The sequence below is a fragment of the Protopterus annectens genome, chromosome 13.part0, assembly GCF_019279795.1.
Source record: "Protopterus annectens isolate FY-2018-M chromosome 13.part0, PAN1.0, whole genome shotgun sequence".
NCBI classification, from domain to species: Eukaryota; Metazoa; Chordata; order Ceratodontiformes; family Protopteridae; genus Protopterus; species Protopterus annectens.
The window spans coordinates 713,171,644-713,192,580 of NC_056747.1; the positions used below are offsets into that span (position 1 = coordinate 713,171,644).

Consider the following 20,937-nt stretch of genomic DNA (forward strand, 5'->3'; position numbering starts at 1 on the left):
CCATCGAAACTCCTGTTGCAGGCAGGGAATGAGGGCAATTAATGTTTCCAGGCTGTGGCAATGTTGAGTCCAAACACTTTTTAGATACCACTGCAGTTTCCTCATATGCAGTCTTGCATATGGAATTAGTAGAATGCAGGATGCCATGAAGCCCAAAGCCTGCAGAATTTTTCTTGCAGATAACTGGGTCTTTGTTGCCAACATTTAGAAGTAAGGTCAGTTGCCTTTGTCTGGTGTGAGGTAAGCCATCTGGGCAGTTGTATTTAAGCTTGCACCCAGGAATATTATCTCTTGAAAGGGTACTAGTTTTGATTTCTTTTCATTTACTGTGTACCCTAGGCAAATTAGTAATCTTTTTACAAACGCCAGATGCCTCAGTAGAATGTCTTTGCTCTCTGCTTGAATAAGGCAATCATCCAAGTAAGGGAATATTTGAATTTCCCTTTGTCTGCAGAAAGCAATTACTGGTGCCAGGCATTTTGTGAAGACCCTGGGCGCAGTAGATAAGCCAAAGGGCAGTGCAGAGAATTCGTAGTGCATTGATTCAGCTTTGAAACTGTGGTATTGTCTGCAAGATTGTCTGATTAGGACATGCAGGTATGCCTCTTTTAGGTCCAAAGTTACAAGCCAAGCCTTCTTGCCCAGCATGGGCAGAAGCTGTTGCAGGGTCAACATTTTGAATTTTGGAACGTCCAGAAAAGTGTTTAGAATAGACAGGTCCAGTATTGGTCTCCAGGCTTTGTCCTTTCTCGGTACCAGGAATAGTCTTGAGTAAAATCCTTGTCCCTGCTCTTGTTGTGGTACTCACTGAATGGCCCTCATGTCCATGAGGGATGTAACTTGCTTTTGTGCCTCTGCCCATTGATTTTGTGGCAGGTCTGGCATACCTTTTGCCTTTGGCATGGTGTGAAAGTGGAACTTGTAACCCTGGGACACTATATTCAGGACCCATTTGCCCTGGGTGATTATATGCCAATTTTGTGAAAAAAGTGCTATTTTCCCCCTAAGGGGCTGCCAAAAGTTAAGTGCTTGGTATTGGCAGAGGAAAGTCATTGGGACTGTTTTCTATATGGCTGTGATTTGTCTTCTCCACTTTTGGAGGTAGAAGCACCCCATTGTTTAGGCCTGTATGAGCCTTAGGGCTGAGATCTGCCTCTAGGGCATCTGTATCTGCCTCTTTGTGGCCTGTCTGACACTGGAAAGGACCAATTCTTTGAAGGCCAGTTCCTGCTAAATCTGGGTGGTTGTACCTGTAAGAAATCCTTAACTGTCTGCATAGATTTCGCTTTATCCTCCATTTTCTTCAACACCTCTTCTGCCTTAACACCAAACAAAGTATCATGCTGTAAAGGTGCATCCAATAATTTTGCTTTAACATGATCAGGCAGATTTTGTTCCTTTAACCAAGCATGCCTTCTAATGACAGTACCCGTAACAGCAGCCCTGCAAGAGGCCTCCAGTGAATCAAAACCACATTGCAAAGTACGCTTTCCCACTTGTTCAGCTGCATGCAATAAATCCTGCATTTCCTTGTTATCTGGACATTCAGAATTTATCAACATTTTCTGTTTTAGCAGTGACATTAAATATTGCTGATATTTAAGCATATGAAATTGACAATTTAAGGCCCTTACAGCCAAGGTAGCAGAAGTGTAAACTTTTTCCCCAATCTGTCCAGTGCCCTAGAATCCCTATCAGAGGGGACAGGGTTTCTCGCAGTGGAAGACTTGACCCCTTTGGGACCCTGAGATATAGTTTCTGGGTCAGCAGCAAGTTTTTTTATATAGAAATTTGTGGGAATCTGGAACCCTGTAGTATCTGTCTGGCTTAACTGGTGCAGGGGGTAGAGAGTTAGGAGACAGTCTGGACTCTGAAAATACATCATCTACTATGTCTAGAACAGGTGGAATAGCAAGAGGTCTGTGCTGAGGTAGTAAAAGAAAATCTCTGAGCCTTTTCTTAGATTCTGAGTAATCTTGGCTCTCCCAGTGAAAGTGCTCCCTCATGGTATGAAGAGTTTCCCCAAAAGAATAATCCACAAGAGGAGAGGCTGAAGGAATAGACTCATCAGCATCAGAATCCTCATAGGGAGGAAGGGAGTATCCCTGTTCAGAAGAGGAATCACAGGAAATAGAAACCTGATCAGAAGAATCATACTCTGTCTCTTGCCTACGACTCTTATCAGGAGGGGGATGGGAACCCCTGATCAAAGTAATTAGGTCTTCGGTCATTTTGAGCATCTGTGTTTTAGGCATGGAAGTCTGAGTAGGAGAATGCTGTACTTGTTTCTTTGTCTTTAGAGCTGCTTTAGTCTTTGAAGCTGAAGACGGCTTAATATATAGTTGTGTAGGTCTGAAGACACCCTCAGAAGCCGATGCCTGCTCAGCGACTCCAGACCCATCTAAGGGAAAGATTTCCGAGTGTCCAATACCTTGAGTATCCAGAGGCTCAGTCGGCTCCACATGGGAGTCGGAAGCGGCCTGTGGCTCTGAAGTAGTGGGCGCCAGGGGCTGCGAAAGCACCTCACTGAGAACTGGCGACTGGCCTAGCAGAGGCCTCAGCGTCGGTTTTGGACCTCGGATGCCTATCCTTTTCCTTGTCCTTGCATTTTTTGTAAACTCCAGTTGTCGGCTGGTCCGATGGCATTATATAATTAAATCTTCAGCCAAAGTAATGAAATGCAAAATCAAACCAAAGCTTAATAGCGTTGGTTAAATCTAGCACAAAACCGACAGCTAGCAACATTGTGATAAGGGCCTAGGCAAGGAATACAGTAAGAGTGAAAATTCTTATGAGCTATTTGCTTCCCACAAGGAATAAAATTGTTAACTTTTTCTGACATAGGTCTGGAGCAAGAAAAAAGTTTCCCCAACTGGGTACTTAGCTTTAATGAAGACTTCGGTTCTGAAATTCGGATTTGAAAATCTCAGGAGTCGGCCAACCGGCACTTGCGAACTGCTTTGGTTTCGGGCACTGCACAGCAAGAAAGACTGAAGTAAATGGCGTCGGCTGCATCTTTTATGCCCCTGGCGCACTGACGTCAGGGAAGAGGTGACAGCAACCTACGCCGGACCTAGACTTTGGAATTCTGGCCGACTGCGGGTAGCCTACCAGCAGAATAACCCAAGAGTAATGACTGCAACAGTGAAACACGATGAACATCAGGCCTGTCCACAGAAGAGGCAGACTCGGTGCCCATCTAATCTGACCGCACGCGGACAACAGTGCCAAGAGAGAGACTGGACTACTGTTGTCTGCACCGTAGAAGTCATCGGTTTCGAGGTCATGGTCTGCACCAACACAGGGATCGGAGCCGAAGCTGGAACCGACAAAACTGGAGTCAACACTAAAGGTGTCGGTTTCGAGGAAGATCTCGGAGCCGACGAGGTCAAGGTCTGCACCGACTGAATGGTCGGTGCCAATACAGTGGTAATGGTCTGAACCGAGGAGCCCCTTGGTGCCGATATATAGAAAGGCTGCAGAAGACGTAGCTAAAATCACTAATGGAGCCGAAGGCCTCGGTGAAGAAGGTATAGGCACCGAAAGCACTGGGGCTGACTGAGTAAGTTCTGGAGCCGAAACTTTAGCCTTTTTACGTTTTGGTTGGCGTGAGTCCCCAGCCGGGGATGAAGGCAAAGATTTAGCCTTAGTAGGAACATCCAAGGATTTCTTATGGGTACTAAGAGGGGTTGAGGCCTCCGACCCAGAAACAGCCTCTGAAAAGGGAGATTTTAGAAGTCCCTTCAGTAACAGCTTGTTTTTCCTTTCCAACAAGGTTCTATTAGAAAAGTTGTCACAAATAGTACAGGGTGGATCAACAGACAAATGGGAAGCGCCCAAACAATAAACACACAGAGTGTGCATCAGAAGTAGGCAGTTTATGTCCACAATCAGAACACCACTTAAACCCCGGACTACCTTTCTTATCTGCCATGACAGCAAATTAATTAATACAAAAGGTACCAGCAATGGTACAAGAGAGTACCCGAAGGAATGAGAGGAAAGGGAAAAGGATTACCAACGATGGTAAAGAGAGAATAACTCGCAGTAAAGGTGGTAAAGAAAGAAGCAGAAAAACCTGAAGAAATTATGAACGCTAGATGCGACAGGGTAAGAGACAATAAAATATGAACTTTCCTGACAGAAAAGTAATCTGTAAAACTATTAAACAACAATTGACTGTACTTAGCTCAAGAGAAGTAGCTTGACACGACCGAATGGCAACGCGGCAAATGAAATCTGAGGTAATAGGGAGAGGGGGATTGTGTGTAAGAGTTTAGCTCAAGAGTTTGAAGCTGACGTGAGCTTGGAAAATGGCCGGCTCGGTTCCGAGCTCGGAAGCGATACCCATGCATAAGGAATGAACGAGGATTAACAATATCAGATCCAGTCTTACAGCATGAAGTGCCCTGCTGCACATACCCCTTGGGTGGGTGGCTGCACATGTGTGGAAGTATGCATGAATCTTGCATGGTACCCTACAGCAGAACTCACAGGCTACCAAGAGTTGTGGGAATAGGGCAGCCTACATGACCTGCAGACTTGCTTGATCCCTAACACCTGAATTTAACCTCCTTTAGGGAATAAATATGCATGAAAGGCTCTCACTCCAAAGGAGTACTGAATGGGTCAAAAGGATATGGGAAAAGGAGTCACTAGACTGATCCTGTGGACCCAAGAACAAAAAACAAATTCTAGAATTTATTTTACCTATTTCCTCTTGGTTTTGTGCATCTTGTATAACATTAGGATAACAATGCAGTGCTTCCACAAATGCATATTCATTCTTAAAATCACTTATCCTGCTCATTCCAAAAACTTTAGTCGATAAGTTATTTTTCATGGAGGGGTAATATGGACAAGAAGCTAGAACATTAATCTGAACCTCATCTTAGTTCAATTCACATGGAGATTTTGGTGGTTCTCTTCCTCGCTAATTCTATTGTGAGCAGAGATAAATCTGGATGAAAACAACTCACTTTGAGGTGGTTTAGGCTAGAATCTGCTTTCAAAAGGTTTTATCTATATTCAGTTTGCACCTGGGGCTACAAGATGGACCTTCCTGCCAGCTTCCAAGCAAAGAGGTCTCAAATGTTATCATTTTCATGAAGTGAGTCAACAACTTTTCCCTCCATTACTGACAAGTAACTAAGATGACAAATGACGCAGGACCCAAGACTTTGTTAATCAGGCCGACTGAGGACTACCTGCAAGTAGATAACCCAAATGTAATGACTGCAACAGTGAAACACGAACATCTAAGATGAATCTCTGAAAAGTGCAGTAGTTGTCAATGTTGAACTTTTCTCCAGCACTGTGTGGGGCTTGTCTGGCAATTTGATGGCCACCTGGACATTTGGTGTGATATTTATGCATGCAAATGCTGAACTTCAACAACAACAGCAATGACTAAGGTCTGAAATGGTCAGTGGCATAAAAAACTGAAGGGGGGATTCCAGAAATATTAAACAATACAGCCGCGGTGGTGCAGTGTTTAGCATTGTCGTCTTACAGCAAGAGGTTGTCCCGTTCGATTCTTGGCTGGAGTGCCTTCTGTGTGGAGTCTGCATGTCCTCCCTGCAGTCGAGTGACACTAAAGACATGTAGGTAGGTGTGAGCGTGAATGGGCGTGCCTTCTTTGAAAGTTGGGCATCGGGCTGGCAACTCGGCACCGTAAAAATCCACTGCCAATCATGAGCAGACTGGAATTCCGCTGTGGCGACCCCTAACCGGGAAAAGCCAAAAGATTTGCTGCTACATTAAAACAAGGCATGCACTGGCATGGGTACACAGATGTCTCTGAATGTTACTTTACAAAAATAGTGTGACTTCTGACTGGTAGTGAAGAAAGGCGCACCAAACACATCAAATTAGGTTCTTAACGTCAAATCAAAGGATCACTGGTAAGTGAGCTAATAATAAAGTTAGGTGTCAGCACATGAATATGCTGACCCAGGTTCAAAGCAAGAAAAGGGAGAAACTGCAGTGAACCTGTGCACCTTTCCTAGGATGGAGCTGCAGAGAAGTTTACAGTGACATCAGTAAATTATTCTCCTGAAGCCTGGGAACAGTAATATAATGGCTGGGACTGCCTTTGTAGATCATACAAATAAGAACATACTTAAATGAGCACTGATACCTCTTGTATAACATCAATGGAGGACAAAGATTAATGGAGTAGTGAAGAACAAATGCACCCCCCCCCCCGAGTATCACCTGAGTATCCCCCTTCAACAGAGCATGACAGATGACTGATGGCTATTTCAACAAAACATGACATGCTGAATCAACTCATTATTACAAAAAATGATGGAACATTCAGCAAAATGCAATTCACAAGATAAGCTAATCATCACAAAAATCTCCACTGTACAAATACTATCTGCCCACAGTGCTATAACAATGGGTTAGGTTATACTTTCTATGTTTAGTTAGAGGGAAGCTTCCCCTACCCCCTCAGTCAAAAGCATTTTTTGATGTATTTATTCATTTTAACCAAAATGTTCCCATAATTCACAGTAAACTTCTACCACCCCCATCTCTTGATGCTACATGATAACAAATATGGAGGAGAGGGTTAAAATGCTAGACTGCCAACCGAGGACCACAGTGTCAGTACTGTAGGAGAAATAAGGTTATTTAAAAAGAGAAGTAAATATGACTGAAAAATCATCTCAGTTTCTGATGTGCACAAAGTCAGCATCTTCTTCATTACTCAGCTTAAACCTAGCAAAAATGTCAGGACTGCTAACCAGATGTCAGATAAACACACTTACCAGTAGCCAGAGTTGCCAGTCTTCCTTATCAGTTGGGTTGGTTTCCATTGTTGCAAAATACTGCATACCATCTAACAGACAGGTCCAGGAAGTTTTCTGTTTAGGAGTATCACCATACCATGCTGGGTGATGTTGGCACTGGAGAAGCTGAGCCTTGGAAGCAGAAACAAGCACACAGCCAGCCGTCTCAGTTCCACGAAGCATCATCTAGCAAACAAAACAACTAGTGATGATATTGAGATTCATAATTTACAGTCACAGTCTTCTCTGAGTAAAATATTGAAAGGTTCTCTTTTAATATGCAGTAAAGATGAACTGCAACAAACTAAGGAATGGTAAATTTCTGTGTCACTCTAGAAAGTAGATGCCAGAAGCTGCAGAGATTTCAACATGTTATGAAGGTATGACACAAACTACAGAGTACAAAGCATGTGCTGTCACTACTAGGTAGTTGTAGGGTGACAATGCTGATCATTAAAGTACTTTGTTTGACCACCCTCTGTACTTGCTGAATTTGAACGTATCAATAGAATATAATGAATACTGTTGAAACTATTTCTCTTCCTTGGTTACTACTAGGGTCTACATGAAACATTTCTCAGTAGGATAGTAATTATCACGACTGATATAAAACAATTCAGGACTCCCACTAAGGCAAACGGAATTATGACCCCTCAGCACAGGATGCTTCAAAATAAGTCTATGTCAGGGACTGAAATACCTGTAGAGAATAACTGTTGACATTCTGTCTGCTGACACAGATGTGTCTGTATTCTCCATGTTTTTCTTTATAAACATTCTTCCCAAATGTTCTTAGAGATGGGAGTGTCAAATCAGGTAATAGTAAAGAAAAAATTCTTAGGATGGCATATTAACATTTAAATACAAGATGCTGGTATAAAATGTCTGTGTGTTCAAGCTATTAAAACAAGTAACCAGCAGTGCATTGCTACACAGAAGATGCATGTTCACTTCATATCTTCATGTGAATACAGCTCCTGCCTTCTTTAGGTATCTCTTCTTCCCGTCTCCAAAGACCATATTCAACTTATCAATAACCAGGGGGGGTTGAAAGGCTACTAAAGAGGAGGAAAGCCGCAGCTGATCTTAACAATTTCAGCTAAAACACTATGCATTAGCTTAAATTCAACAACTTGTACCAGACCATAATGGAATATATACGGCAATCTGAGCCTGGGCACGAGACACAATGACAGTCAAAAATGCTTGGAATTAGGTACCACAAAAAGAAAGATGCATACAATTCAGCTTTAATAAGGGGTACTCAATCAAGACTAAAAGACTTTCCATTAGCAGCAGAAACTATTACATGGGAATCACTGTGTCAAAAATAGCTTTTAGTGTACCATAGGCTAAAAGAACCATTTACCATCCTTATACCTGGCAGTTTATCAGTTCAATTAGCCAGTTGCGATTAAAAACATCATCGGTTTGAGAGGCAGCAATTCCATATAGTTGATCACTAACTCCCAGCTCCTCTTCTGAGAATACAACAAATTTATCTGTTTCTTCAATCAACTTCTGCAGCATAGAAGTTCCTGGTTTGGAAAAGGAATAGAACAAAGTATTAGCAAAAAAATAACATGCAACCTGTAATGTAATTTCACCAAATAGAACTTGATTTTTCTTAATGTCCAGGTTAACTGCCAATAAACCCATGTCTGACTTTCACTTCAGGTTCAGTCATGATATAACACAATGAAGCCAATCACTTTGATTAATGTTGACCAATGAGTTAAAGAAAGAAATGTTGCATTGTACGTACTGTAGAGCAGAGAAGGCTGAGGGTGCTAACCACAAATATATATAACTGCCGCAGTACATTCACATGTGGAACTAAGCAGCATATGGCCAGACACCTCAAAAGTCCAGGTTATCTCCCACATTGAGGGCATTAAACAGAAATTTAGCTGTAAAGAGCCAGTAGTCCATGCCATTCTGTTCTAGTGCAAGAAGCCAGCAACAAGTGTATGTCAACTCCTATTTCAGCTTGAAAATTGGAGTTTGAAACATCCAAATTGTCCAGAAAAAATTGCAAGCAATCAACAACTAAATTAATCTTATGGTACCTGGTACAGGATAAAGTAAAACAAGGAAGGGTGGAACTAAACTGCCCATTATTCAGAAAAAAATTCTAAACTCCCCCAACTTAGAAAAAATATATTGATAAGAAGTTACTCAAAGTCTGCCACCACAATGCCACCTGTCAAGAAAGCTACAAAATCCAATAAAAAAGATGACATGAGGAAAAATGGATAATAGCTTCTAATGCAGCAGTAATTAGGAGAGTAACCTCTCACAAGTGTACTTTGGTCATAAAGATTACTGCCACAAATGCGAGGTTAACAAGCAGTGGGATGATCCCTGATTGTGACAATGACTTCACTGCAACACAGTAAACCTTCCAGGACAGGAAAAAGGGAAGTTATGCAAGGACTATAATGACAGAACTGTGTTGTCATCTTCTGTCTAGTTCAATCTGTGGTTTCATAAGATCTGACACCAGTCATCTCAGAGTCTTTAGTCTGAGATCTCTGCCTCCTCTACCCACAATACCCTGCTCTCCTACTCTTGCCTCAGATCGAGTTTGCCCCTGACAACCTCCCTAAGTAATTCCAACTCTAAACAACATGTTAATAATACAGGCAGCCAAAGGTAGAGGGTGACAGACAACACACCAGCATACAGGCCAGACTGTAAGACCAATCTGAACCACTTCACTGAATTCAGTGACAATTTGGAAGGGTTCTGGAGGGAGGAATGGATAAAGTGGCTAGAAGAAGACAACACAGATCTGTCATTATGGTTAAGTACATAACTTTCATACCCAGTATTATATTTTCCATCCATCTACCACATCCAGTTTGCAATGGGAGACAAAGGTATGACTGCTAGATCAGGTAGCAGCACAAATGTCATCAACTGAAATCTGAGGAAAAAGGAAGTAAAAATAGCCACTACTTTAGTCGAATAACATATAGGCATTAGAGGTAATACACTCCCTTAAAAAAATATCCAAATGGCTCTCCACCTGTCACTTGGGTAAGGTCAAGATACACTCAACTTAGAAAAGGAAACAAACAGTTGGTCAGATTTTGTAAAACTTTTGGTTCTATACATACAAAATCTAAGCTGTCTACGCACATCCAAACAATGAAGGAAATGTTCACCCCTGTTACTTAAATTTAGTAAGACTGGTAAGAGAATGGGCTGGTTTAAATCTGATTCCAAAGCACCATTGGGCAAAAAGGAAAGATTTGTCCTAAGGGTAACTCTGTCTTTTTGAAAAATTAAGTATGGGGGTATAGAGGGTGGTGCTTAAAGCTCATACGTCCTACTGGCAGAGGCAAAAGCCAACAAACAGAGAGTTGTCTATGACAACAACTTTAAGGTTACCATGGCTGAAGGTTAAAGGGGGCCTAGCAAGTAGATGTAGCATCAGAGGAACATCCCATGGGGGTACTGGATCTCAAACAGGTGGCCATAACAAAAAAGTATCCCTCAGGACAGCTTTAGACAACTTAAGAGCAACCAAAAACATATTCTCTCTGCCACTATGAAAACTGGTAATGTCAGCCAGTTGAAACTCAAGCCAGAATGAAAAAAAGACCAGCCAGGAAGTCCAAGATGGTATCCAAAGGAGCCTTAAAAGGGCCCAGACCTTTAGATGAGGTCCAAATAGAGAAATATTTCCACTTACTAGCATAAACATTCCTACTGGAAAGTTCCTGGGATGACAAAAAGATACGAATAACTCTTTCCAAAAGCTTGGGATTCCTGGCTATCACTGGAATTGGAGAAATCAAGTGGCTGGTTTGAGGGAGCTAATGTTCGGAAGAGGTATCCCTTTAGGATGGGAAATTAGATCTGTGAGCAAGATCCAGCACCAAGAAGGGTTACTTAGGTGAGGCTAAAGAAAGGGGAACCAAACTTAACAGGGCCAGAATGGGGCAATGAGGAAAACAGTCACTCTGCAAATGGCTCCCTTCTGAAGGCACTTGATTACCAAGGGTGTCAGGAAGTAAGTGTATAGGAGACCAAGGGGCCAGTCACTTGAGGGGAAACAGGGAGTAAATGCTGCTTGATGCAGAGGTAAAATGCAGCAGGGTGTGCCTCAGTGGCTTAAAATTTGAGCCACTACATTCAAGCTGAAGGTCCAACAGGGGCCTAGCAAGTACTTGTAGTATCAGAAGAAGATCCTACGGAGGTATCAGATCTCAAACAGGTGGCAGTAAAAACGTGCCCCTCAGGAAAGGTTAAGATAATTTAAGAACCACTGAAGGCATATTATCTCTGCCAGTATGGGACCAGAAGAATACTCCTGCTCAATCTGTCCACAAGAATGTTGGATTTTCCCAGGATGTGCATTACAATCAAAAACCGATAAGACTTCACCCATTGCCAAATACTCAAGGGCTCTTGACATAGGGGATAGGAATGAGTTCCTCCTTGCTTATTCAGATACCAAATTACCAACATTCTTTCTGTCCGGATAGTAAACACACCCTTCAGGAGGAGCTCCAGAAAGGCCTGCAACTCTAGGAGGACTACCCCCATCTCCAAGACATTGATGTGAAGACTGGGGTTGAACCTCATCCAGGTCCCTGGGCAGTTTTCCTTTGAAAAATGCCCCACCCAAGAAGGGGAGCATCTGTTGTGACCATGGCTCGAAAAACAAAACGTCACCCTGCCATGACCAGCAGTGAGTCCAAACATCAATGAATGTGGAAGCAACTGACATTTGTCAGAAGCACTGGAAAATCTATGAGAAGTGTGAGATAAGACCACTGAACTGCTAGAGTCCACTGTAACACACTCATGTGGATCCTTGCTAGAGAAACAAGACATACAGATGCTGCCATATGCCCAAAGAGAGACAGAACCATAGCTATAAAAGGTCTTGGATCCTGAAGAATGAGAGACACTTGCAGGCGAAGGGACGTTAGTTTAGATGACTCAAGCATGGCTATCTGAGTGACCATATACAAATGGCAGCCAGTAAATTCCAGCACTTGCACTGGTTCCAGGCTGGACTTTTTGTGATTCACTGTCTTCAGCTTTGATGAGAAATGCTTCTGTGGAAGTGGTGAGAAGCCAACTGTCCAGGTACAGAAATGCCTTAAATCCCTGCAACCTAAGCCAGGCTGCCACTAATGCCATTCATTTGTTGAACACCCGAGGAGCTGTGGGGAGACCAAAGGGCATCACCCAAAATTGGTAATGACTAGCCCACAGCCGAAACTACAGAAATCTCCTGAAATTCCTCACTATCTTCACGTCATGATAGGCACACTTGAGATCTACCGAGCACTTCCAGCACCATGACCATTTAGAATTTTGGTCTGTCAGACAAAGTGGTTCACTGTGCTGAGATCCAAAACTTGTCGAAGATCCTTGTTTTCTTTGGTACCAAAAAGAATCTGGAATAGACCCCTTATCCTTGCTGGTCTAGTGGGACCTCTTGGATGACTTGGTGGGCTAGCAGTTTCTGGATTCCAACTGCTGTGCCCTTTGGATGGGGTGACACATCAGGAAGTGATTTCTGGGAATCCTTTGGAGTAAATAAAAAGGGAATTGTATAGCTTCTGGATATAACACTCAATATCCATGCATCAGAGATAATGGCCTCCAAAAGCTTTTGGATGGAGAGAAGAGCAACCTCCAACTTCCACCAGAGCACAACAGCTGGGCAACCTTTCAGCAGTGCTGAAATGTCCTCCTGAAGAAAGCTCAGTTTAAAAGCCTTAATTCTGCAGACTGCCTCTGCTGTGTAAGCAGCATTCATTGTGGTTAACCCTCCAGTCCTGGAGTGTCCTGGAAAGGCTGCTGAGCTTTCCAAAGAAAAAAGGCACATGCTCCTCTTCTGATTCGTACAGTAGGATCACTGAGGAGTACCAAAAAGTACAGTTGTGTACATTTACCATAAATGTAGATGTTCGAGTCTATTCACTGTTGCAGTCATCACACTTGGGTTATCTGCCAGCAGGTAGCCCTCAGTCGGCCAGAATACCAGAGACTTAGTATTTCTGCGTTGGTTGCTGTCACTCCAGGACTGATGTCAGGTCATTAGGGGTATGAAAACAGGCAGCCGATGCCATTACATCAGTTTTTCTTGCCCCAAATGTCAGGAGTCCCCCAATAGGGAGCTAAGCTATGGTGGGAAAATCACCACCAGTAAAAAGTAAATACCAATATCCCTGTAAGGGAAGAGTAATATACACAGGGAGGAGAGAGAGAGAAGGGGGCTGGAGGGAGGGTAACCAGGATTGCAACAGTGAATACACTCGAACATCTACATTTATGGTAAGTGTACACAACTGTACTATGTTCTTCGCGTTTTACTGTTGCAGTCATCACATTTGGGTTGATTCCCAAAGCTGAAGAAAGGGTGGAGGCAGTCAAGAAGAGTTTGGGCTGGCTAGTATGCCCTGCAGGACTGCTGTTGCAAAACCCACCCTGGATTTGGAAAATATAGGCAGGTGGAAAATGCTTGGTGAATGTGTGTACAGAACTCAAGGTAGCAGCTTTCAGAATGTCCCTAGTAGGGACTCCCCTGAGGAATGCTGTAGAGGTAGAGGTAGAAGTTGCCCTAGTGGAATGTGTTCTGACCCCCTGAGGAGTAGGTTTCCCATGGTGTTTGTGGCAGAAATGGATAGAGTGTGCTATCCATTTGGAAACTGTTTTGAAATAGCCTTGCCCACTGCCCCTGATGCAAAACTGAATAGTAACTGGTCAGATTTCCTGAAGGGTTTAGTACTACCCAGGTAGAATCTGAGCTGTCTGTGCACGTCCAATGAGTGCAGGATCCTTTCCCCATTATTTTGAGGATTAGGAAAGAATGTTGGCAAATGGAAAGATTGATTGAGAGCCACACTTGACACCACTTTAGGCATAAAGGAAGGATTAGTCCTGAGGGAGATCCTGTCAGCATGAAAAATAATGACGGGTTCCACAGCCATGAGTGCTTGTAGCTCAGACACTCTTCCATCTGAAGTAATGGCCAATAGCAAGGCTGGTTTCCAAGAGAGGAATTTTAACTCTGCTGACTCTGCGGGCTCAAACGGGGGTAGCATGAGCTTTCCCAGTACAAAGTTAAGGTCCCAAGCAGGTGTGAGTGCTCCTCTTGGAGGCCTTAAGTTATTTGTCCCTCTCAGGAACTGTTTGATGAGAGGGTGAGAGAAAAGAGGTGGCTCAGTGTTGTAATGAGCTGAGATGGCAGAGGCATGGATTTTAATGGAAGAGAAGGATATACCTCTGTGGAGTAGATCTGCTAGGTAATCCAGGATTAGAGGTAGGGAGGGCAGTGCTGTGACTTCTTCTTTAGATTGAATCCAGGAGCAATACCTTTTCCACTCATCCGCATAGGATGTCCTTGTACTGGGTCTTCTGGCTTCCAGCTGGTAACTGGGGGAGAATTCAAGGAATAAGCCAGGCTGCAAGATTCAGGATTTGCTGTTGCGGATGCAAGATCTGTCCCCCTTGTTGAATGAGGAAGGTCAGGCTCTGGGGTAGGTGCCAGGGTGGCACTGGTGACAGGCTGCACAGTAGTGGGTACCAGTGCTGGCGTGGCTAGTCTGGGGCAATCAGGACTGACCTTGGTGTGTTCTGTCTTAACTTGAGCAATATTCTTAAGCGAAGGGGCAGAGGGGGAAATGCATAGATCGAGAGGTTTACCCAATGGAGGGATAGGGCATCCACTTTCCAGACCCTGCTGTGAGGTGCCCTGGTGCAGAATTTGCTGAGCTGGTGATTGCAGGGGGAAGCAAAGAGGTCCACCTCTGGGGTCCCCCATTTCTGAGTCAGAAGGCTGAAGGTGCTGGGCTCTAATTGCCACTATTCCTGAGTTTGGGTCTAGGAGATTTCTGCTTGTCGTCTGCCAGTGAGTTTTGTTTGCCTGGCAGAAACTGAGCTTGCAGATGGACCTGCATGTCCAGGGCTGTGTTCCACAGGGCCATGTCTAGCCTGCAGAGTGGGTAAGAGTGGGTTCCCCCCTGCTTGTTGATGTACCACATAACTGTGGTGTTATCTGTTTTTATTAGCAGGAGTCCTGGTGGGAGTAGGGACCCGAAAGCTGTTAGAGCGTGCTGGACAGCTAGCATCTCTTTTTGGTTGATTTACAGATGAATTTGACTTGGGCTCCAGTGGCCCTGAATGCACTTGTCGTCCAGGTGTGCCCCACAGGCATAGTCTGATGCATCTGTGGTTAAGGTCTGGTTGGCGTGGGATTGAGTAAAGGAAAGTCCCTTGTTGTGGTTGCATGCTGCTGCCCACCAAAGAAACTCTGTCCTTAGACAAGGTATGATAGGAATGACAGTTTCCAGGTTCTGAGAATGTTGGCACCAAAGACTTTTTAAGTACCACTGAAGTTCCCTCATATGCAGTCTGGCATATGGAATTAGTAGAATGCAAGAGGCCATAACCCCTAGGGCCTGCAGGATTTTCCTTGCTAATAGCTGGGTTCTGGTGGCCATTCGAGAGAAGTAGCCTATCAGATAGGCTTTTTTTTTCTGGAGTAAGGAATCCCATCTGGGATGCTGTATCTAAGCTTGCTCCCAGAAATACAACCTTTTGACTGGGGACTAATTTTGACTTCTTTTCGTTGATAGTGTACCCCAGGGAGGTTAGAAGGTTCTTTACAAATGTCAGGTGCTGTAACAGCATTTCCTGTCTGCCTGAATCAGGCAGTCGTCCAAGTACGTGTAAATTTGAAATTTTCTCTATCTGCGGTAGGCAATGGCTGGAGATAGGCATTTTGTGAATACTCTGGGAGCAGTGGATAAGCCAAAGGGAAGTGCAGAGAACTGATAATGCATAGATCCTGCCCTGAAGCGTAGGTATTTCCTGCATGAGTCCCTGATAGGGATGTGCAGATAGGCTTCTTTTAGGTCTAGGGTGGCTAGCCAGGCATCTTTGGCCAGCATAGGAAGCAGCTGCTGAGGGGTGAGCATTTTGAATGTTGGTACCACCAGGAAGGTGTTTAGAATGGAGAGATCTAGGTTTGGGCGCCAAGTGTCCTCTTTTCTGGGTACCAGGAAAAGTCTGGAACAGAGCCCTTGACCTATCTGTTCTGCAGGAACAGGCTGAATTGCCCTTATGGAGAGCAGGGATTGAACTTGGTTTTGTGCCTCCGCCCACTGGTTTGGAGTTAGTTCTGGGAACCCTTTTGGGGTTGGCAGGGAGTGGAAGTAAAATTTGTACCCCTGGGATATAATGTTGAGGACCCATCGGTCTTTGGTGATGGAAGTCCAGTTTTTTGCATGATAGGCAAGTTTTCCTCCTAGGGACATGAGCAGTTGGGCAGAGGCGAGAAGAGGAGTTGAGAAGTCATTGTGAATTCTTTCTGTAAGGGGGTCTCGGTAGCGGCCTGCGAATCCACTGAAGTGGGCATCAGGGGATGCGAAAGCACCTCACTCAGTACCGGCGAACTGGCAACTAGCTTAATGAAAGCATCATCGGCAGTCTTGGACCTGTGCGGTCTGTCTTATCCTTACGTTTTTTCGGGAGATCGGTAGTTGAATGGCTTACGGAAGACATTTTGGAATACGGAGAACGAGAGTAGAAGTATTTAGTGGCAATAAGGGCCTGACGACGAATAGTTTGGGCGTTTAACAAGGCACAAAACCAACAGCGAGGTACATCATGGTCTGGGCCTAAACAGGTGACGCAGTAAAAATGGAAATCTCGGTGTGGTATTTGCTTTCCACAGGCGAGACAACTGTTAACTTTTTCTGACATCAGTTAGAGCAAGAAAAAAATTATCCCCAATGGGGAACTTAGCTTTAGAAGACTTCAGGATGATTCAATTCGGAAACGGAAACTCAGGTAGCGGCCGACCAGCACTCGTGCGAACTGCTTCTGCTTCAGGCTCCTCAGCAAGAAAGACTAATGTAATGATGTCGGCTGCCTGTTTTCATACCCCTGACGATCTGACGTCAGTCCTGGAGCGACAGCAACCGACGCAGAAATACCAAGTTGCTGGTATCCGGGATGACTGAGAGTTACCTGCAGGCAGATAACCCAAGTGTGATGACCGCAACAGTGAAACACGAAGAACATCATACTCCTATGGCACAGTCTTTCAGTCCTTTTTACTCCTAGCTAATGTCTCCTTGATCTTTGGGCCAAAAAGGGGAGAACCACTGAAATGAGCATTGAAAAAGGATGCCTTAAAGCAGTCCTCAAAATTACACAAGCACATTCAGGCGTGACAGTGCATGGAGATGCCAGCACCTGTTGTGTGAGATATCCCATCATGTGCACTGGAAAACAGCCTCATGGAGCTGCTCATGGCAGACTGCACAGCTAACAACTGAGCCTCCAGTCTTGTGTGTCTCTGGGGGGTTTCTGAGTCTTCACAATGATGTTTCAAGTTACCAGGTCTCACTGAAGACTTGTCACACTGACAAGGTAGTTGAGTGTACACAATAAAAAGGTTGCTGAAGCATATGTATGTTTTCCTAAGCAGTCTAGGGCTCGAGATTCCCTGATGGTAAGATGGACCGATGAAGTTTCCTTAGATAAATCCTTCTTAATCCATCTAATCTAGTAGTACTGCCGTGTACCCTCATTCATTATATTTGTCTAGTAAAAAATTTCTGGACACTCTCCAATCTCCGAATTTGGGAACAGCTATAAGAACAGGCAACAACCTCCATATTCAATAAGGGTGCATACTATAGTTTTATAAATAGGGAACAAAACTTTTATATCTCTGCTTGATGTTGTTCTTAGAAGTTATCAATTTCATAAAAACATCTAATGATGCTAGGCAAATCTAACTCAAAACATTATCTTTTATTGGTACTAACACAAAGGGATAACAAAAGTAATTTACACCAAAGTGCATGACCTTTGTTTTATTGATGATACATTACACTGCATCTTCCACTGCCCATTTATCAATACTTTCTAAAAAAGCTTGAGTGCAATACTGATCATTTATACTGGTAATAACTGAACTCAGCTTTGAATCATCAGTATACTTGCTCAGCCAAATATTATTCTCTATAGGAAAACTGGACATAAAGATATCAAACAGTATGGGTCCCAACAATTAACCCTGGAAAACATCACAACTTATCACTTTTGCTTTAGAGATGATGTTACCAATCTCCTCTTTACAAACTCTACCCTTTAACCAACTCTCATAACTACTTTCAGCCAGAGTTCCTTTGAGATACAGGAATCAAAAATCCTTCTTGATAGGTCAACACAATGAAGTGGGATGATGGGACCCTTTAAGACTCATGAACTAAATGAAAAAAACATACCTGCCATGGACTATAAGGTGCTAAAATATTAAGTCTAGCCTTTTATTTCCCTTAAACCATGAAATATGAAAGAATAGTACAAAACAGAATGCATACAGGAAGTACTGATTTCAATGGATGGAAAAGACATTGAACCATTCCAAGTTCCTTGACAGGGGAGCCAAACAAAATTCTTCAGCCAGTGATTATCTGGAGATGAATAAATGGTGGTCCACCAAGCAAGTTCCTAGCTGATAGAGGAGATAAAGGGAATCAGTCAATCTCTCTCTCTCTCACTCACTATCACCCCCCCATCCATTCTCCAAAACCAGATCTTGCATGTCCTAGAGGCTCTTCATATTCTACTGGATCTTCTTCATACCTAGTTTTGTATAAGGGATGTTAAAACGAATGTTGATATGCACCCTTAATCAATCACAAAATGCTCCGGTTGGTAAATGAACCTGTTGTAAAGCCTTGAAAAAATAGATTCATTACTACTACTACTACTATCCTGTCCTGTGGAAGACATGCCAATTTGACCTTGGTGACCAGAACTGTCCCAGGAAGGCCCAAACACGGGATGATGTCAATTTAACTTCTGAAATTAGAGAAAGATCCCCTGGGGTTATGAGGCAATTAAAAACTTAACTGCTGGGTTTTCTTGAGCTTCTCCAAACACTAGGCCAGTCACATTTTCCACCCAGCCCCTATCAACCAATTATCACACACCTTATACAAAAAAATTGCACCACATATACCCAAACCTGTGCAACTACAAACAGTTCTTAAACATCCCCAAAACCACATACTGTGCCACCCTATGCTCTCCATAAACCTCTCCCTCCTCTCATTCTATCTCCTGCTTTATTAACCCACTCCACTTCCTTTCTGAATTGTTTTACTAATATCTTCAAAGCTGTTCTCACTCCCATTCTTCCTTATCCATAACCCTATCCCATTGCTCTCTATCCACTGTCAGCACTGTATGGTCTGTATATTCAAAGACTCTTTCTACTCTACGTACCATTACTTCCTGTAAAATGTGCTGCAGCATAATCAGTTGATTTGCTGCACTGTAATCTACAAATACCACTTTATCTTTGCTTGTGTCTATACAATATAATTTTGAACTATTTTAGCATGCCCACTAGCTTACGCTTCCTTTCTCATTTTACAACCTATCATAGGTAAATGGATGGTGTAATGGTGCAGCGGTAGTGTTGTCGCCTCACAGCAAGAGGTTCTCTGGTTCGATTCTTAGCTGGAGTGCCTTCTGTGCAGAGTCTGCACGCCCTCCCTGAGTTAAGTGTGGGTTTCCACCAGGAGCTCCGGTTTTCTCTCATGTTCAAAGACATGCATCTGGAGTGTTTCTCCCTGGGCCTCCACTGAAAATTGGCTTTGTTCCAAGTTGGACTTTCTTGGTTAACAAATGTTAAATAAATAAAGGTTTACAATATACACTTCACTTACAAACACACAATTTACCAACCACACAGTCATACACTCATTTCCCAGAACTGCACCCAACCTATACAATGTATTCCTCATTCATCAATACAATATATGATTCTTACATTTCCATCCATCCCTCAAAAAACAAGACTAAAACTGGGGATACAATATCATTACAGTACTCACCAAAAATACTGTTATGTGGGGCCATACACTCCAACACTGGACCTTCTAACTAACCTTCCAACACATTTACCCCACCACACCACACACAAGACCCTAGTGATCATACTCCTTATTAAAAAAACTCAGCCTAGGCACTATTAATCTTTTTAGCATTCGCAACAAAATAAATGAGCTCTATGCCTGGATGTCTCTTAAAATCTCGGACATCCTAGCCATCACTGAAACCTTGCTTTAATCCAACACAAAGGACAAAGACATATTCCTACGAGGCTATAAAATTATCAGAGCAGATCAAAAATATAAAAAAGCAGGAGGTATAGCCATTTTGTACTCAAATTCCTACATCTCAGCTTGCCCACACAATATATCAAATGTCCTAGATACTGAGCTTCTTAAAATCTTTCTTAAGCTGAACAACCACAAAAGCAAGGGTATAATAATTCTATATATCCCCACCAGGAAACAATCTGACCCTACTGGAAGATGTATTCTTCTGCATGTATAATACCATCTCAAATGAGAAAATAATACTAGGAGCTGTCAATATTTATTGGCATATTTTTAGCTCGGACTTTCCCTCCACAAGCATGACTCTCTGGTATCACACAACACATAACTATGTCGACTAGATATAACAAAGCTAATGACAATGGCACAATACTAGATTAAAATATGGTATCTGACCACAGCAAATACATTTCTTCTGCTATTCTTCCTGATAACTCTCAGTGACCAAGCATATACTTATGGACTTCTCATCTACCAACCTAAACGAAGGTAATTTGTAACCAATTAAAAGTTAACACTAGCACATTTGCATTCCCCTAAAATCCTATAACTGATCTATTCTTAAAGCCCTACCTTTAAATGAGACTGTTCAGGAATATATTACAAAATTCCAAAATATGCAAAACACCATTACGGAGGAAAAGAATAAAAGCCAACCATGCTCACCAGCTAAGCAAATGTATTAAATTATTCATGCCAAACACAGACAGAGCCTGGAAAACATGGTTAACAAGATTACACATGACAAAGCCTGCAAAACATCAAAGAGCTATGTAATCTTACCAAAAACACATCAACACAGATGAAAAAGAATACCCAACCCATCTTAAAAAAAAAAATTCTGGTCTTCTGAATGACAAATGTTATATTCCATAATAAAGTTAGAAAAAGCCTTCTCCCAGCTCTACTGCAATACAAATAGCATCCTAGTGTAACTAGTACTAAATTAACAGCATAGCAAA

General features: G+C 42.9%; 1 protein-coding gene across 1 annotated transcript in view; it reads right to left on the reverse strand.

The window, feature by feature from the left end:
- The window catches only part of KIAA0100 (KIAA0100 ortholog), a 2,229,983-nt gene that overhangs the window by 619,823 nt on the left and 1,589,223 nt on the right, over positions 1–20,937 (reverse strand). Inside the window, exons 25-26 of the mRNA XM_044054400.1 lie at positions 8,178–8,335; positions 6,777–6,983 (exon numbers count right to left, since the gene is read on the reverse strand). Of these exons, the coding sequence (XP_043910335.1) occupies positions 6,777–6,983; positions 8,178–8,335 (365 nt within the window). The remainder of the gene's footprint in view (positions 1–6,776; positions 6,984–8,177; positions 8,336–20,937) is intronic.